We start from the raw sequence: 17723 nt of genomic DNA on the forward strand, positions 1-17723 counted from the left end.
TTAGATGATTATGTTTCAACACGCACAATTATCTTGTTTCGGGCTATGCATAACTCTGCTAATTAAATGTGATCTCCCTTACACCCCAGCCCTCAGATTTATTGACTCCTTGATGCCAGATGCAACCAACGATTCTCACTTCACTTTTGGAATTCAGCATTTCTGTCCAGATCTGGATCAAGACTATACTGTCTCAGAAATGCAGAATAATTACAGGAAGGAGACCATTCAGCCAATTATATCAGTGCTGGGTCTCGGATAGATTAATTTTCCTAGTACAAATTTTCTGCCTTCTTGACATAATGCTGAACATTAAACCTGTTGGACTATAACCTGGTGTTTTGTGATTTTTAACTTTGTATACCTCAGTTCAACACTGGTGTCTCCACATCGAGATCAGCCATGAATTTATTGACTGATGGAACAGACAGAAGAGTCTTTTTGGCCTTGTCTTGTTCCTATTTCTTATGTTCCTATGTTTTCATGGACAGGACATACCTGTGAAATTTTCCACTCTGTGTAGTTAACACCAGTGTTGTAGCTTTACCGAAGGTAACCTGATCTTTCCTTCATGATTTTCCTCTCATGACTTACTGCAGGGTCAGCCTGGCAGATATGCCCTTGAAGACTTAGCTAACTTGATCAGTAGCAATCCAACCAAAGGGATCAATATTAACATCCCTCAACCACGCTGCATTCTGCATCCTTGCTAAATATGATATCTGCTTCTTCTAAGTGTTGTTCAACACGATGGAATACTAGCAAAGTAGCTGAGGAAAGGAGATTGAGGGAGATTGGGTGGCATGGAGGCTCAGTAGTTAGCGCTGCTGCCTCACAGCACCAGGGACACAGGTTTGATCCCAGCCTTGGGTGACTATGTGGAGTTTGCACATTCTCGCCGTGCCAATGTGGGTTTCCTCCAAGGGCTCCAGCTTCCTCCCACATTCCAAAGATGTGCAGGTTAGGTGAATTGGCCATGCTAAATTACCCAGTGTTTAGGGATACGCAGGTTAGCTACATTAGTTATGGGTAAATGTAGGGGAATGGGTCTGGGTGGGTTACTGTTCATAGGGTCAGTGTTGGGCTGAAGGGCCTGTTACCACACTGTAGGGATTCTATGACATAATCAACAGGAGGTTTCCCCATCCAGGATGAGAGGAGTTTGAATTTTTTTTGCAGATAAGGTGCTGCATTTTGGAAAGGAAAATCAGAGCAGGACTTATACACTTAATGGTAAGGTCCTGAGGAGTGTTGCTGAACAAAGGAACCTTAGAGTACAAGTTCACAGTTTCTTGAAAGTTAGGTCACAGGTGGATAGGATAGTGAAAAAGCCATTTAATATGCTTACTTTATTGGTCAGAGCATTGACTATGGAGTTGGGAGATCATGTTGCAGTTGTACAGGATATTGATTAGGCCACTTTTGGAAAGTGTGTGCAATTCTGGTCTCCCTTCTATCAGAAGGATGTTGTGAAACTTGAAAGGGCTCAGAAAAGATTTACAAGGATGTTGCCAGGGTTGGAGGGTTTGAGCTATAGGGAGAGGCTGAATAGCTGGGGCTGTTTTCCCTGGAGTGTCAGAGGCCGAGGGGTGACCTGATAGAAAAAGATTTATAAAATCATGAGGGGCATGGATAGGATAAATAGACAAAGTCTTTTCCCTGGGATGAGGGAAGTGGGCATATGCTTAGAGTGAAAGGGGAAAAATTTAAAAGGGACCTAAGGGGAAAATTTTTCACACAGACACTGATGCATGTACGGAATGAGCTGCCAGAGGAAGTGGAGGAGTCTGGTCCGATTACAGCATTTGAAAGGCATCTGGTGGGTATATGATTAGGAAGGATTTAGATGAAAATGGGCAAAATGCTGGGACTTGATTAAGTTAGGATATCTGGTTGGCATGGACGAGTTGGATCGAAGGGTCTGTTTCCGTGCTGTAGATCTATATGACTCTATGACTCTAAACAGCAGTTGATGAAAGATCAGTTGTTAGTTTTAAATCGGAGGTAGTTTTTTTTGTGAAGCAAAATATATTGAAGAACATGGGTCAAAGACAGGCTTATGGAGTGGGGTCACAGATCAGACATGATCTCATTGAAAGTGGAACAGGCTCAAAGGATGGAATGGGCTACTCCTGTTCCTGTGTTCTTCTTTTTGACTTAACTCTGAGTGATCATGAACTTTATTAGGAAGTCCCCACATCATTTTTTTTCCTGCATGTAGAATACAGTGTTATCTTTAGTGTGTCTGTCTTGTCAGTGAAAGAGGAAATACCAGGGATGGTTTTAGAGGGGATGTAGGGATGTTGACTGAAAAGTATGATTTTATGAGTATATCTACATCAGGATATTGCTTAGCTTGATCGTGGAACATGTCTCTAATTGTCACAAGTCCCCAGATGTTAGTGAGGAGAATTTTGAAGAGTTGATGTTACTGGGTATTTCTTCATTGATGCCATGAAGATGGTCCATTCATTTTTATCGGTAACTTTTTTTGTAGTAGTTAAACTTAACCGAGAAATCTTTTCAGAGGGCAGCTACAAGTCAACTACATTGCTATGTGTTGGAGTGATATGTAATCTAGATTGAGTAAAGTCAGAAGATTTCTAAAGTTTTAAGTAAGCCAGATGTGTTCTAAAAACAATACTGTAGTTTCATGATCACTATGATGATACTACTTTTTCAATTTGTTATGGACCACACTAAACCACCTGAAATAGAGTCATAGAGTCATAGAAGTGTACAGCATGGAAACAGACCCTTCAGTCCAACCCATCCATGCCGACCAGATATCCCAACCCCAATCTAGTCCCACCTGCTAGCACCCAGCCCATATCCCTCCAAATCCTTCCTGATCATGTACTCATCCAAATGCCTCTTAAATGTTGCAATTGTATCAGCCTCCACCACTTCCTCTAGCAGCTCATTCCACACACGTACCACCCTCTGCATGAAAACGTTGTTGCCCTGTAGGTCTCTTTTATATCTTTCCCCTCTCAGTCTAAATTCCAAACTCCATCTGCCACTTCTCAGCCCATTGGCCCATCTGGTCCAGATCCTGTTGTAATCTGAGATAACCCTCTTCGCTGTCCACTACACCTCCAATTTTGGTGTTATCTGCAAACTTACTAACTGTACCTCTTATGCTGACATCCAAATCATTTATGTAAATGACAAAAAGTAGTGAACCCAGCACTGATCCTTGTGGCACTCCACTGGTCACAGGTCTCCAGTCTGAAAAACAACCCTCCACCACCACCCTCTGTCTTCTACCTTTGAGCCAGCTCTTTAATTAAGAGGATAGTCTAGACCCAAATGCTTTCTTATTTGAAAGGCAAGTGCCAGACATTATGTTTTGGATGCAATTCAACTGGTCAAACCACCAGTCTTGAAGCAAAACACACATTATTCATACACTATACACTCAATGGGAAGGTCTTGGAGAGTGTTGCTGAACAAAGAGACCTTGGAGTGCAGGTTCATAGCTCCTTGAAAGTACAATCACAGATAGATAGGATAGTGAAGAAGGCATTTGGTATGCATGTCTTTATTTGTCAGAGTATTGGGTATAAAAGTTGGGAGGTCATGTTGCGGCTGTACAGGACATTGATTAGGCCACTTTTGGAATACTGCGTACAATTCTGGTCTCCTTCATATCTGAAGGATGTTGTGAAAGTTGAAGGCGTTCAGAAAAGATTTACCAGGATGTTGCCAGGGTTGGAGGGTTTGAGCTATACGTAGAGATTGAATAGGCTAGGGCTGTTTTACCTGGAGCATTGGAGGGGTGACCTTATAAAGGTTTATAAAATTATGAGGGGTGTGATAGGATAGATAGACAAGGTATTTTCCCTGGGATGGGGGAAGAGGACAAAGGTTTAGGGTGAAAGGGGAAAAATTTAAAAGGGACCTAAGGGGCATTTGTTTCACACCGGCGGTGGTGCATGTATGGAATGAGCTGCTAGAGGAAGTGATGGATGCTGGTACGATTGTAGCATTTAAAAGGCATCTGGATGAGTATATGAAAAGGAAGAGTTTAGGGGCATATGGGCTGGCTGCTGGCAAATGGAACTAGATGAGGTTATAATATCTGGTTGGCATGGACAAGTTGGACCGAATGATCTGTTTCCGTGCTGTATATCTCTATGACTCTATGACGATAGTCAAAATACAACAAAAAGCAAAGTAAGTGGAATAACTTAACTCTATTGGACAACTTAAAAGAATAATAGATTAACCACTAAGCAGTAACTGCCTAATAAAGTAACATCCCATAAATACATTCTCACATATAATTCCAGTCATAGGAAGAGAACCCGAGCTTTTAGCTGTAATGGAGAGGAAAAACAACTTCCACATCCAGCTTCCACAACCAGCAGCTGCTACTGAAAATCTACATCTAAAAATCCTGGCTTTGCAGGAGCTTTACCCCACCCATGTGGGCTGCTTTTACTGTTCCTATTTTTAAAAAGCACCAACACCTCACACGCTGTTTAGACAGCTTTCCTCTTCTATCTTAAAACCTCACATCAAAAATAACCAGGTCAAAATACATGTCTTAAAGCCATAGTATTATCACCAATTACAGTTTTTAAATGTAATTAAAGGACTATAAGTTCCCCTGCAGTTGATATGTGATTTGAACATAGGTCTGTGATAATCAGCGCATCCACAGGTCTGACCTGCCCACAGCAATGCAACAATAGTTTTTGCCAGCAACTTCATTTTAGTCCTATCTCCCTGATTACTCTGGGCAAAAGACCTGATTATTTATGTAATTACTTAAAGTCCAAGGTTGAGTTGACATCTGCACTTAATAGGAATACAGCAACAATTATTTTCATTCATTTGCGGGAAGAGGATGTTGCTGGCTGACCAGCATATGTTGCGCATTCCTAATTGTCCTTAAGAAAGTGGTGGTGAGCTGCCTCCTGAAACCACTGCAATCCACCCAATATGCCATTCGGGAAGGAACTCCGGGATTTTGACCCAGCGACAGTGAAAGAACGCTGATCTATTTCCAAGTCAGGATGGTGAGTGGCTAAGAGGGGAATTTGAAAATGGTGGTATTCCCATCTATCTGCTGCCCTTGACATTTTAGTGGAAGTGGTTGTGCGTTTGGAAGGTGCTGTCTGAGCATCTTTGGGGAATTTCTGCAGTACATCTTGCAGATAGTACACACTGCTGCTACTGACAATTGGAGGGAGTGGATGCTTGTGGATGTAATGCCAATCAAGCAGGCTGCTTTGTCTTGGATGGTGTCAATCTTCTTGAGTGTTGCTGGGACTGCACTCATTCATCCAAGCGGGGAGTATTCCATCACACTCCTGATTCATTCCTTGTCGATGGTGGACAGGCTTTGGGAGTCAGGATGTATGTTACTTGCCGCAGTATTCCTAGCCTCAGATCTGCTCTTGTAGCCACTGCATTTACATGGTGAGTCCAAATGAGTTTCTGATCAATGATTACCCCCAGGTAACACCATTGAATGTCAAGGGGCAGTGGTTAGATTGTCAGTTATTAGTGATGGTCAAAGCCTGGCATTTGTGTGGTGCAAATGTTACTTGCTGTATATCAGCCCAAGCCTCAATATTGAAATACATAGTCTTAGCTGTTATTAATAGGTTTTAACTTTTAAGTGAGGACATCAGCAAATAACAATACTTGACAAAGATGAGCTTGAATCAGGGTGTAGTATGCTTGGCCAAAGAAAGCTCTGTTCAATTGGATTTAGCAGGTGCCAACCAAAATTAGCCTTTTTAAAACAATTTAATTTTAATGAAGCTTTCTATTGAGGATTACTTCAAATTTTCTTTCAGTTGTCAGGACTGTTGATTGATCAGGTACACACAACTCTGGTGGAACATATTCCATTTGTTCGCAAGTTAGTTTTCATTTCTGGAACTGTTAAAAGCCAAATACAAACACATCACATAATTTGTAATTGTTCTGGTAAAGCTATTATGACTACGCTACCACCAGATAGAACAAAGAACAAAGAAATTTACAGGCCAGGAACAGACCATTTGGCCCTCCAAGCCTGTGCTGATCCAAATCCACTGTCTAAACCTATCGCCTAATTCCTAAGGATCTGTATCCCTTTGTTCCCCATCTACTCATGCAGCTGTCTAGACACACCTTAAATGAACCTACCGTGCCTGCCTCTACTAACTCTCTGGAAACATGCTCCAGACACCTACCACCCTCTGTGTAAAGTACTTTCCGCATGTGTTCCCCCTCAACTTTTTTTCCTCTCACCTTGAATGTGTGACCTCTCATTACTGAATCCCTCATCCTGGGAAAAAGCTTATCTCTATCCATCCTGTCTACACCCTTCATGATTTTGTCAACCTCAATTAGGTCCCCCAATAATCTCCTTTTCTATAATGAAAACAATCCTCACCTACTCAACGTGTCTTCATATCTAGCACCTTCCATTCCAGGCAACATCCTCGTAAACCTTCTATGCAACCTTTCCAAAGCATCCACATAATTTTGGTAATGTGGTGACCAGAACTGTATACAGTATTTTAAATGCAGCCGAACCAGTCTTGTATAATTTTAACATGACCTGCCAGCTTTTATACTCAATAGCCCATCTGATGAAGGCAGGATTACCATATGCCTTCTTGACCACTCTACCCACTTGTGCAGCCACCTTCAGGGTACAATGGACCTGAACTCCCAGACCTCTCTGCTCATCAACGTTTCCCAAGGCTCTTCCAATTACAGTATAGTTCACTTTTGAATTACACCTTCCAAAATGCAACACCTCACATTTGCCCAGATTGGATTCCATCTGCCACTTCTCTGCCCAACTCTCCAGTCTATCTATATTCTCCTGTATTCTTTGACAGTCCCTATACTTTCTGCTACTCCACCAACCTTTGTGTCATCTGTTCACTTACTGATCAGACCACCAATGCCCTCTTCCAGATCATTTATGTATATCACAAACAACATTGTCCCAGCACTAATCCCTATGGAACACTATTTATCCATTTCAAGAAACTCAAACTTCAACTACTGCTCGCTACCTCCTGTTGCTCAACCAGGTTTTTATCCACCTAGCTAGAACACCTTGCACACCATGTGACTTCACTTTCTCCATGAATTTACCATGGGGAATCTTATCAAATGCCTTACTAAAATCCATGTGTATAATATCTACAGCCCTTCCTTCATTTATCAACTGGCTCGCTTCCTTAAAGAACTCAAGTAAGTTGGTAAGGCATGATCTCCCCTGCACAAAACCATGTTCCCTATCACTGATAAGCCCATTCTCTTCCAAATATAAATTGATCCTACCCCTCAGTACCTTCTCCAGCAACTTTCCCAATACTGACATCAGACTCACTGGTCTGTAGTTACCAGAAATATCCCTCCTAGCCTTCTTGTACAGCAGGACAACATTAGCAACTCTCCAGCCCTCCAGCACTTCACCTGTGTTTAACCAACATGATCAACCACATACTAAATCTGGTGAGACTTATTTGTATGTGATGTTGAAAAACAATGCATGGTTTGTTGGAGAAATAGTGAAAATGTAGTGAAATGAAATAAGTGATGTGGCAGAACTAATGGTGTGACCTCAGTGGCCTGCAACAAATACAGTCTGTAAGAGCATCAAAGCAGAGATTCCCCATAAGGGCAACTGTGAAAATATTATAAGGACAGGTGCTGTTACATACTATGTACATATCAAAACATTAGAAAAGTGGCTTTCTGGGTCAGTTCAGCTTTTCATTAGACATACATCATATTACATGACAAGTACTTTTGTAAGTGTAACCCCTTTCTAGTACTAATGATGTTGAAGACGAGTACTGCAATATACACTATGAAACATCCATAAACATTCCTTTCTATTTTCCCTCTCTTAAAGGTTCCCTCATTGTTTGTGGGATTGAAAGAGGTAAATTACCCATTGAATACCTTTATCTGGTCTGATATTATAAGTGGAAATGTTGTTTACCTGGAGTTAAGAGGATGACCGAGATGGTGATGAGAGAGCACACAGCAAGGATCACAAGCAGTGCAATTGCAATTCCTTTCCAGTTTCTTTGTGGAGGGCTTGCACCTCCTATCTCCTAAAAAGGCAGAAATAAGAGGTTTCACAATCAAAATTTCATAATCATATCATGCTATTCAAAATGTGAAAAACACAAAGAGTTCACTGCAGTACTGATTATCATAATTTACATTCTTGGTTGCTCAAATTTACAGACACTTGGATGTTCTCTTGAATTTTACAACTGCTTGTTTTTTTAAAGTTCTACATTTATAACAAACATTAGATTTTACTTGCTTTTCAACTATCCTCATGGTGATGAATTGAATCTAACAGAAGCAAGGCCATATTAAAAGAAAACTACTTTGTAATTGAACAACTCCATTTGTAAAGTCTGACTGGCTGTCAGAAAAGTGCTCCTTATCAATATCTTAGACAAGGTTTCAGGACCTGTTCCACCCAGACTTATATCTCCCATCAACTGGTAAATCAGTATGAGTAAGGATTTTGTGGAATAGCACATTGTAGGTCACATGCTCTCCTGTGCATTGAGGGAAATTCAAACAGCAAAGCAGCTTTTTCAAAGAAAAATAATCATTAAAAAAAGAGCAAATGTTCAATAGAAAAGCTGGAGAGAAATTTTGAGAATAGTCCCCTCAATATAATTTCAGAACATCATTAACATCTTTAATGCAGGGAAATATCCTGAGGTGCTTCCCAAGAGTGATATCAGGTGAAATTTGGCTCTATCTTCATAAACAACTATATGCCACAACATTTTCTTACAGTTCTATAAGTCTGGAGTCATTCTGTGAATTTAGTTAAATGCTATGATGCTAACTGTAAACAATTAAATGCAGTCATATATTATCACTCGGGAATAGTCAATGGTTGAAAGAGGTAAAAAGGTAAAATTTCTCCCCCCCCCCCCCAACCCTCCTCTAGCTTATCTCTCCATGCTTCAGGCTCTCTGCCTTTATTCCTGATGAAGGGCTTTTGCTCGAAACATCGATTTCGCTGCTCCTTGGATGCTGCCTGAACTGCTGTACTCTTCCAGCACCACTAATCCAGAAAATGGTTGAAAGACACAGCTTATGTCCCTGCAGAACTATGAAAGGAATCAATACCACCAGGAACTGACTGAAAACATGCCATCATATTTTGCTGCAGAGGAACATTTTCTTTTCAGTCAGTGGTGTTCCTTACGTTAATGTAAATTTTTCAGCATGTTCGCCAAATTCCCAACTGAGAAATTCACAGTGAGAGAATTGATTTACTCAATATAGAATTTACACTCAGGTCAATAACTGAATTTGAAGGGACAAGCAGAACTAAAATTGATGAGTGAAGTACTACATTATGCAAAAGAAAACATTCTGAATTGCATGTGGGAATCCTGGATGAAACGCAGTTGGCAGGTGAATTTGTATGAGAGTATTTAGAATGTGTGGACAGGCATAATTCACTCACTATTGTAAAATCATTCAGTTTGCATTCACTTTTATAATCCAAGTTTTCTATACACCCTCAACCACATCACTGTCCCTGGATATGTCCTGCCCTGCCAACAGAACAGAAGGTGGAACAACGGTAAACAGTGGGAGGGAGTTGCTCTGGGAATACCTAAAACCAACTGCAGACCCCACAAAGTCTCATGACATCAGGTCAAATACTGACCAGGAAACTTCTGCTGATTCGCCAAAACCCCCTGATTTTGCCACTCCTCAGTATTCCTCTATGTTAAACATGACTTGGAGTAAGGACTTGATAATATCAAGAGTGCAGAATGTACTCTGGGAGGGGGAGCTCAATGTCCATCACTAAGTGTATTCAGCAGTTCGACAGTCAGTGAAAGGATCATCAAGAAGGAGAAACATACTTGACCATGTCTCCACCAATCTGTTTGCTGCAGCTGCATGTGTTTATGACAATATGGATTGGAGTGACCAATACACAATCCATGTAAAACCAAACTGAGGATACTGTTAGAATGTCAGGTCAAAACCCCAAAGTGCTACAGACATTTTTAGACATTAATTCTAAAATGTGTTTCTAAAATTCAAAGACAACTGCTACATAGACAAAATAACTGTAGGCATAAACTAAATTCTATGTGGGACCAATGGGATGTAACATCTAAAAAAGTAATAAAGAAATTTTAAACAGATTGGATTGTGACCTGTCATGATTACAAAAGTATTGAGGAATTGATGACTCCTTGTTTAAGAGAAAGCCATCTCCTGTGGATTATGTTCAAAAACTGCAGACACCTTTTGTGTTTTTGTCTTTGAGGAATACACAAATATTGATGTTAAAAAACAAGATTCAAATCTACTGGAGTGTCCTAATCAGTCTGAAAGACCTTGTGTATACCAGCTTGGGTCTGATGTGCTCTGAGTGTGCTGTGACAGTCAATGAGAAAACCCCTTGTTAGTCGTGGTGCAGATAAAATCGTGCTATAAGTCCAAGTGCTACACAAGTTAAAAAGGAAACATGAATTAAAAAAAAACACTGGCTCACCCTGATTGCTGGATTTCAATCAAAATTGAAAGAAATCACAGAATGACAGAATCTCATCTAATCTTTTAAAGATTGTGCAATTGACCATTCAATTAGTAATGACACCTTTATCGTTATCATTCATTTCAACGGCAAGAACTTTCAACCATTCACTCTGCACAACCGTATGGGAGCCTAATAGGTACACCTTAGTTTTTTTTTAATAAGCTCGTATCTTTTTTGGACTCACATCTAATTTATAGTCTGTATATATTGTATCAATAACACTTCTCATGTTTAGGAATTAATAGACTTACTTATTCTTTTTTTTCTAAGAATGTCCTTTTAAATTGCTCATATAAAACACAAATTAATTTGGGTCTGGGAGAAATGTATCCACAAGGACAGGAACCATTTTTGAAAAAAAAAATCCTTGCTGTAATGAATCAAAGGGGTGGATGAATAAAAAAGTGGAGCTAGATTGTCCCTCTTCACCTGGGAGCTTAACGGTTTAGGGTATTCCATCTGGAACCATAAGAAATGGGGAACTACACCTGGGATTTCCTCACAGTGGAAATAGCACTCAGGGTTAGAGAGATCAGAATTTGTGGTGGAAAAGTGGGAATAGGTTATTGAGTTGGATGATCAGCTATGATCATAATGATTTGGTGGAGCAAATGGCCTATTGGGATGAATGGCCTATTTTTGCTCATATTTCCTATGTTTCTAACAGTACTCTTCATCTCATAGTGGGAGTACTATGTTAAACAGGATAGATTTCGAGCAGAGCTAGCAACTCAAAACTGAGCATGCATGAGGTGCTGCAGACTAATCAGCAGACACAATGACAAACACTCAAACACAAAAGTCAATTGCATGATTTCCCACTCTACCATTAGCATCAAGCAAGAAGATCAGCTCAGGTTCAATGAAGAATTTAGACATGCTAAAAAAAATCAGGATTCAAACTGGCACAACTCCAAAACAGGACTACTTCCATGCCATTCAGCATGAGAAGCAAGTAATAGACAGAAGTAAGCAAGCAATGGATCTGATTTGAGCTCTGAAATCCTGAATGGGGTGAGCAATTAAACAATTCACTGGAAGAGGAGGTTCCAGAAATATCCTCATCCTCAAAAATGGGGGAGACAGCACGTCAGCGTAAAAGAGAAGACTGATGCACAAGCAACACGTTTCAACCAGAGGTATCAAATGGATGATTCTACTTCAGAGGGTCCCAACTTCATCAATGCCAGTTTTCAACCAATTTGATAATCAACAAATTGATGAAGGCACTGGAACTTGGCTGTGCCTCTGGACAAGCTGTTTCAGTACACTTTCAATACAGACATTTACCTGACAATGTGAAAAATTAGCCAAGGATGTTTTGTGGACAAAAAAAAAGAACCAGACCAATCCAGCCAATTACTGCCCCATCAATCCACTCCTGATCATCAGTAAAGTGATGGATAGAGTCATCAATATCAGTGCTATCATCAGTACTTACTCAGCAATAACTTGTTCTCTAATGTTCAGTTTAGGCTCTGCCAGGGCCACTCAGCTCCTTACCTCATCTCAGCCTTGGTTTAATCAACAATAAAACAACAAAACTAGAAGGTGAGGTGAGAATGACTGCCCTTGTTACCATGGCTGCATTTGACTGTGTGTGGCATCAAAACTGGAATCAAAAAAGTCAGAATGAAAACAGAATGATACTGGTTGATGTCATACTGGGCACAAAGGAAAATGATTGCAGTTGTTGGGGGTCAGAAATCTTAGCTCCAGGATATCTCTGCAGGAGTTCTTCAGGGTAGTCTCCTAATCTCAATCATCTTCAGCTGCTTCATCAATGACCTATCCTCCATCATAAAGTCAGAAGTGGGGATGGTCACTGATGCTTGCACAAATGTTCAGCACCATTTGCAACTCCTCATATACTGAAGCAGTCCATGTTCAAATGCAGCAAGACCCTAGCAGCATTTAGGTTTATGCTGACAAGTGGTAAGTCACATTCATGCTTCAGAAGTGCCAGGCAATGACCATCTTCAACAAGACAGACTCTAGTCATCACCCTTGGATATTCAATGGCATTACTATCGCTAAATTACCCACTATCAATATTCTGGGGTTTACTGTCAATTATAAACTGAATTGGATGAGCTATATCAATAGTGTGATTAGAGTAGGTCATAGGCTTCGTTAGTGTGTAAATGACCTCTGAACTCTTCAGAACTGTCCATCATCTTACAAGGCACAAGTCAAGAGTTTGATGGACTACTCCCCATTTGCCTGTATAAGTGTAGCTGCAATACACTCAAAACCTTAACAGCATCCAGGGCAAAGCAGCCCATTTGACGAGCACCACATCCACAAAGACTCACTCCCTCCACTGCCAACGCACAGTAGTAGTATTGAGTACCAGTTACAAGATACACTGCAGAAATTCACTCAGGTTCCTAAGACAGCACTTCTAAACCCTCAACTCGAAGCAGACATCGAAGGAGCATTACCACATACAATTCTCCGTCCAAATCAAGCACCATCCTGACTTGAATATATATCACCATTCCTTCACTGTCACTGGTTAAATCTTCAAATTCCCTCTCTGACAGCATAAGAGGGCAGCTCAACATTATCTTTCCAAGGGCAATTAAGAATGGGCAATATAGGTTGACTAGCCAGTGAAGCCTAAGTCCACTGGACTGACTGAAAATCAATTCTCATTGAATACACAGCCTCATGCTGTTGTGCCTCACAGTGGTAAAATATAATTTTGCCATGACCAATTTAAAGAGCCAGTTACCATTATATCTATGGAAAGTGAAATGAATGCAACAAAAAGTTGACAGGAAGATTTCTAATATTGTGGTAACCATCAATCAAGTATTTTGTACAGCATATCATTGTAGGACTCTTTCCATTCATTTATACAATTATTTCATTTGATATGAATTGTTGCGAGCATACAACTTTCCAAAAAGAGTTCCAGAGCTATTAAAGTCAAGTAGAATAAACAGAAGAGTGAGATTAATTGGATAGTTCTTTCAAAGAGTGAGCACAATGGCTTGTATTACCTCCTTCAGTGCTTACAAACCTATAATTTAAAAGATGATTGTTTCTGTGGATTTGAGTAACAACAAATCACTTGCCATAATAATTTTAATATTATTACTGGAACTATGTTCACTCTTTTGTAAATTTACTTGAAAGAAAGTGTTTGAAATGCAAACATCCCTGACACATATTATGCACGTGTAGTCTAATAACTATGCTGTCTTCAATATCACTAGAATTAATTACATTAAGCATCATTAAATCCATCTTTTCCATTGATTAATGTTATCCAACATTCTTCATTGGCTTAGTTTTAAAGCATAATGAACAGAATACGTTATGAGGACCAGTGAAGATTTATATTCCAAATTATAGTTACAGGTCATTATAATACATCTCAGATCTATTCTTCTAGTCTTGAGCTTTACATGTGTATACTTTAAATATCTATATATAAAATACATTTCACATTATAGTGCAGAATGCGAAATTAGCTATACACACATTTCCTCTTCTTTTTTGTTGATGTAAAATACAGATAGAGCTGTAGAGATATATAGCACGGAAACAGACCCTTCGGTCCAACTCTTCCATGCCGATCAAATATCCCAACATAATGTATTCAGCACTTGGCCCATATCCGTCTAAACCCTTCCGATTCATATATCAATCCAGATGCCTTTTAAATGCTGTAATTGTGCCAGACTCCACCACTTCCTTTGGCAGCTCATTCCATACATGCACACACCTCTACATGAAATGGTTGCCCCTTAGGTCCCTTTAAGACTTTCACCTCACATTCTAAACCCATACCCTCTAGTTCTGGGCTCCCCCACCCTATCTATGTCCCTCATGACTTTATATACCTCTAAGATCACCCCTCAGCCTCTGATGCTCCAGGAACAATAGCCCCAGCATATTCAGCCTCTCCCAATAGCTCAAATCCTCCAACCCTGGTAACATCTTTGTAAATCTTTTCAAAACCCTTCCATGTTACGAGGGGGCATAGCTTTAAATTAAGGGGTGGTAGGTATAGGACAGATGTTAGGGGTAGATTCTTTACTCAGCGAGTCGTGAGTTCATGGAATGCCCTGCCAGTAGCAGTGGTGGACTCTCCCTCTTTATGGGCATTTAAGCGGACATTGGATAGGCATATGGAGGATAGTGGGCTAGTGTAGGTTAAGTGGGCTTGGATCGGCACAACATTGAGGGCCAAAGGGCCTGTACTGCGCTGTATTTTCCTATGTTCTATGTTTCACAACATCTTTCAGATAGGAAAGAGACCAGAATTACATGCAATATTCTAAACATGGCCTAACCAATGTCCTGCAGAGCCGCAATGTGATCTCCCAACTTCTCTACTCAATGCACTAACCAATAAAGGAAAGTGTACCAAACACCTTCTTCATTATCCCATCTACCTGCAACTCCAATTTTAAGGAACTGCACGACAAGGTCTCTTTGTTCAGCAACACTCCCTAGGACCTTACCATTAACTGTATGAATCCTGCTCTGATTTGCTTTTCCAAAATGCAGCATCTCACATTTATTTAAATTAAACTCCATCTGCCACTCCTCAGCCCATTGGATCAAGATTCCATTGTACTCTGAGGTAACCTTCTTTGCTGTCCACTATGCCTCAAAGTTTGGTGTCATCTGCAAACTTACTAACTCTACCTCCTATTTCATATACAAATCATTTATATAAATGAAAAAAAGTAGTGGGCACTGCACTGGTCAGAGGCCTCCAGTCTGAAAATCAACTATCCACCACCACCCTCTATCTTCTACCTTTGAGCTAGGTCTGTAATCAAATGGCTAGCTTTTTCCCTGTATTCCATGAGATCTAACCTTGCTAACCAGTCTCCAATGTGGAACCTTGTCGAACACCTTCTGGAAATCCATATAGATCACATCCACTGCTAGCCCTCATCAATCCTCTTTGTTACTTCTTTAAAAAACTCAAACAAGTTCATGAAACATGATTTCTCATGCACAAAGGCATGCTGACTATTCAGAATTAGTCCTTGCCTTTCCAAATACAGAGGAATCTCAATTATCTGAATACCAATTATCCGAAAATCGGATTATCCGAAGGAGATCTCAAGGTCCTGATAGAAACATTACATCAAAGACGTGTTTCCAACAGTGATCGCGTCTTTTGTTTACAGTGATTAAACAAGCACCATCTCCAGCCCTCTCTCCCCCCACACTTTTCCTGGAGTGCTACACAGTGGTGTACCCTAAACATCCCCTTCCCCAGATAGTCTCTCTAACATTGTCCTGTACAGGGCAAAGGTGGAATCTGTCTAAAAGTTGCAGAGGTAGGGGTGTGTGTGTGTGTGTGTGTGTGTGTGTGTGTGTGTGTGTGTGTGTGTGTGTGTGTGTGTGTGTGTGTGTGTGTGTGTGTGTGTGTGTGTGAGAGAGAGAGAGAGAGAGATGGAGACTTACCCCACAAAGGCAACTGCACCAGCTGTCTTGTTGTGATGCCATAGAGAGGGGGCGGGTGTGTACGGGGCAGGTGGAGGGCGATATTGGATGGAGGTCGGTAGCAGTGTTGGACAGGGGTGGATGGGGTGTTGCATGGGGGCAGGGGCGGTGTTGGATGGGGGTGGGGATGGGGGCGGTGTTGCGTGGGGTTGGGAGCATGGGGATGATGTTGCACGGGGTTGGGAGCAGGGCGGTATTGGGGATTGGGCAAGGTGTTGCATGGGGTTGGGGGTGGGGGAAGGTATTGCATGGGGTTGGGAATGGGGGCAGTGTTGGGGGGTGGAGGGGAGGTGTTGCACGGGGTTGGGGTGGGGCAGTGTTGGGGACGGGGGGGGAGGTGTTGCACAGGGTTGGGGATGGGGGCAGTGTTGGGGGTGGGGGAGGTGTTGCATGGGGTTGGGGTTGGGGATGGGATGGTGTTGCAATTGGGGGAGGTGATGCGGCAGGGCAGTGTTGCACGGGGTTGGGAACAGGGGGACGATGTTGCAGGGGGTTGGGGGCGGGGGCGATGTTGGGGATGGGGCAAGGCGTTGCACAGGCCGGGGGCGCGGGCAAATGTTGCATGGGGTTGAGGGTGGGGGAGGTGATGGGGCAGGGGGTAGTGTTACACGGGGTTGGGGATGGGGGTGGTTTTGGGGTTGGGGGTACGTGTTGCACGGGGTTGGGGATGGTGGTGCGGTGTTGGGTGCTGGGGAGGTGCTGCAAGGGGTTGTGGGCAGGGGGAGGGGTTGCACGGGGTTGGGGAATGGGGGCAGTGTTGGGGCCGGGGGAGGTGTTGCACGGGGTTGCGGGTGGGGGACGTGATGGGGCGGGGGCCAGTATTGGGGATGGGGCGAGGTGTTGCACGAGGTGGGGGCAAGGGCAGGTGTTGCATGGGGTTAGGGATGGGGGTAGGTGTTGCACGGGGTTGGGGATGGGGGTGCGGTGTTGGGGGCGGGGGTAGATGTTGCACTGGGATTGGGGGATGGAGGCGTGGTGTTGGGGACGGTGGTCGGTGTTGCATGGGGTTGGGAATGGAGGTGGTGTTGGGGGCCGTGGAAGGTGTTGCATGCGATCGCGGGTAGGGAGGCGGTGTTGGGGGTGGGGTCTTGGGTGCTGTGTGCTGCTGCAGTCTCCTGAACGACGACCAGACTTTAAAAACTCCAACCGCAGAGAAAAGGCATTTAATTGATTAACTGAATAATCGATTATTCGAACAAAATAGTGCCTGCCTATCCTGTTTGGATAATCGAGGTTCCTCTGTACATGGAAATCTTCTCCCTCAGGATTCCCTCCAACAGCCTCCAAACGACATCATTCTGGATTAGTGGTGCTGGAAGAGCACAGCAGTTCAGGCAGCATCCAAGGAGCTTCGATATCGACGTTTCGGGCAAAAGCCCTTCATCAGGAATAAAGGCAGTGAGCCTGAAGCGTGGAGAGATAAGCTAGAGGAGGGTGGGGGTGGGGAGAAAGTAGCATAGAGTACAATGGGTGAGTGGGGGAGGGGATGAAGGTGGTAGGTCAGGGAGGAGAGGGTGGAGTGGATAGGTGGAAAAGGAGATAGGCAGGTAGGACAAGTCCGGACAAGTCATGGGGACAGTGCTGAGCTGGAAGTTTAGAACTAGGGTGAGGTGGGGAAGGGGAAATGAGGAAGCTGTTGAAGTCCACATTGATGTCCTGGGGTTGAAGTGTTCAG

General features: G+C 42.3%; 1 protein-coding gene across 4 annotated transcripts in view; it reads right to left on the minus strand.

Annotated features, from left to right (window-relative positions):
• Positions 1-17723, minus strand: part of LOC140482332 (inactive dipeptidyl peptidase 10-like) — a 1704473-nt gene that overhangs the window by 726560 nt on the left and 960190 nt on the right. For all 4 annotated transcript variants that reach the window (XM_072579621.1, XM_072579623.1, XM_072579624.1 and 1 more), the window contains exon 2: positions 7970-8084. In XM_072579621.1, coding sequence (XP_072435722.1) covers positions 7970-8084 — 115 coding nt within the window. The remainder of the gene's footprint in view (positions 1-7969; positions 8085-17723) is intronic.

Source organism: Chiloscyllium punctatum, chromosome 10, assembly GCF_047496795.1.
Source record: "Chiloscyllium punctatum isolate Juve2018m chromosome 10, sChiPun1.3, whole genome shotgun sequence".
Lineage (NCBI taxonomy): Eukaryota > Metazoa > Chordata > Chondrichthyes > Orectolobiformes > Hemiscylliidae > Chiloscyllium > Chiloscyllium punctatum.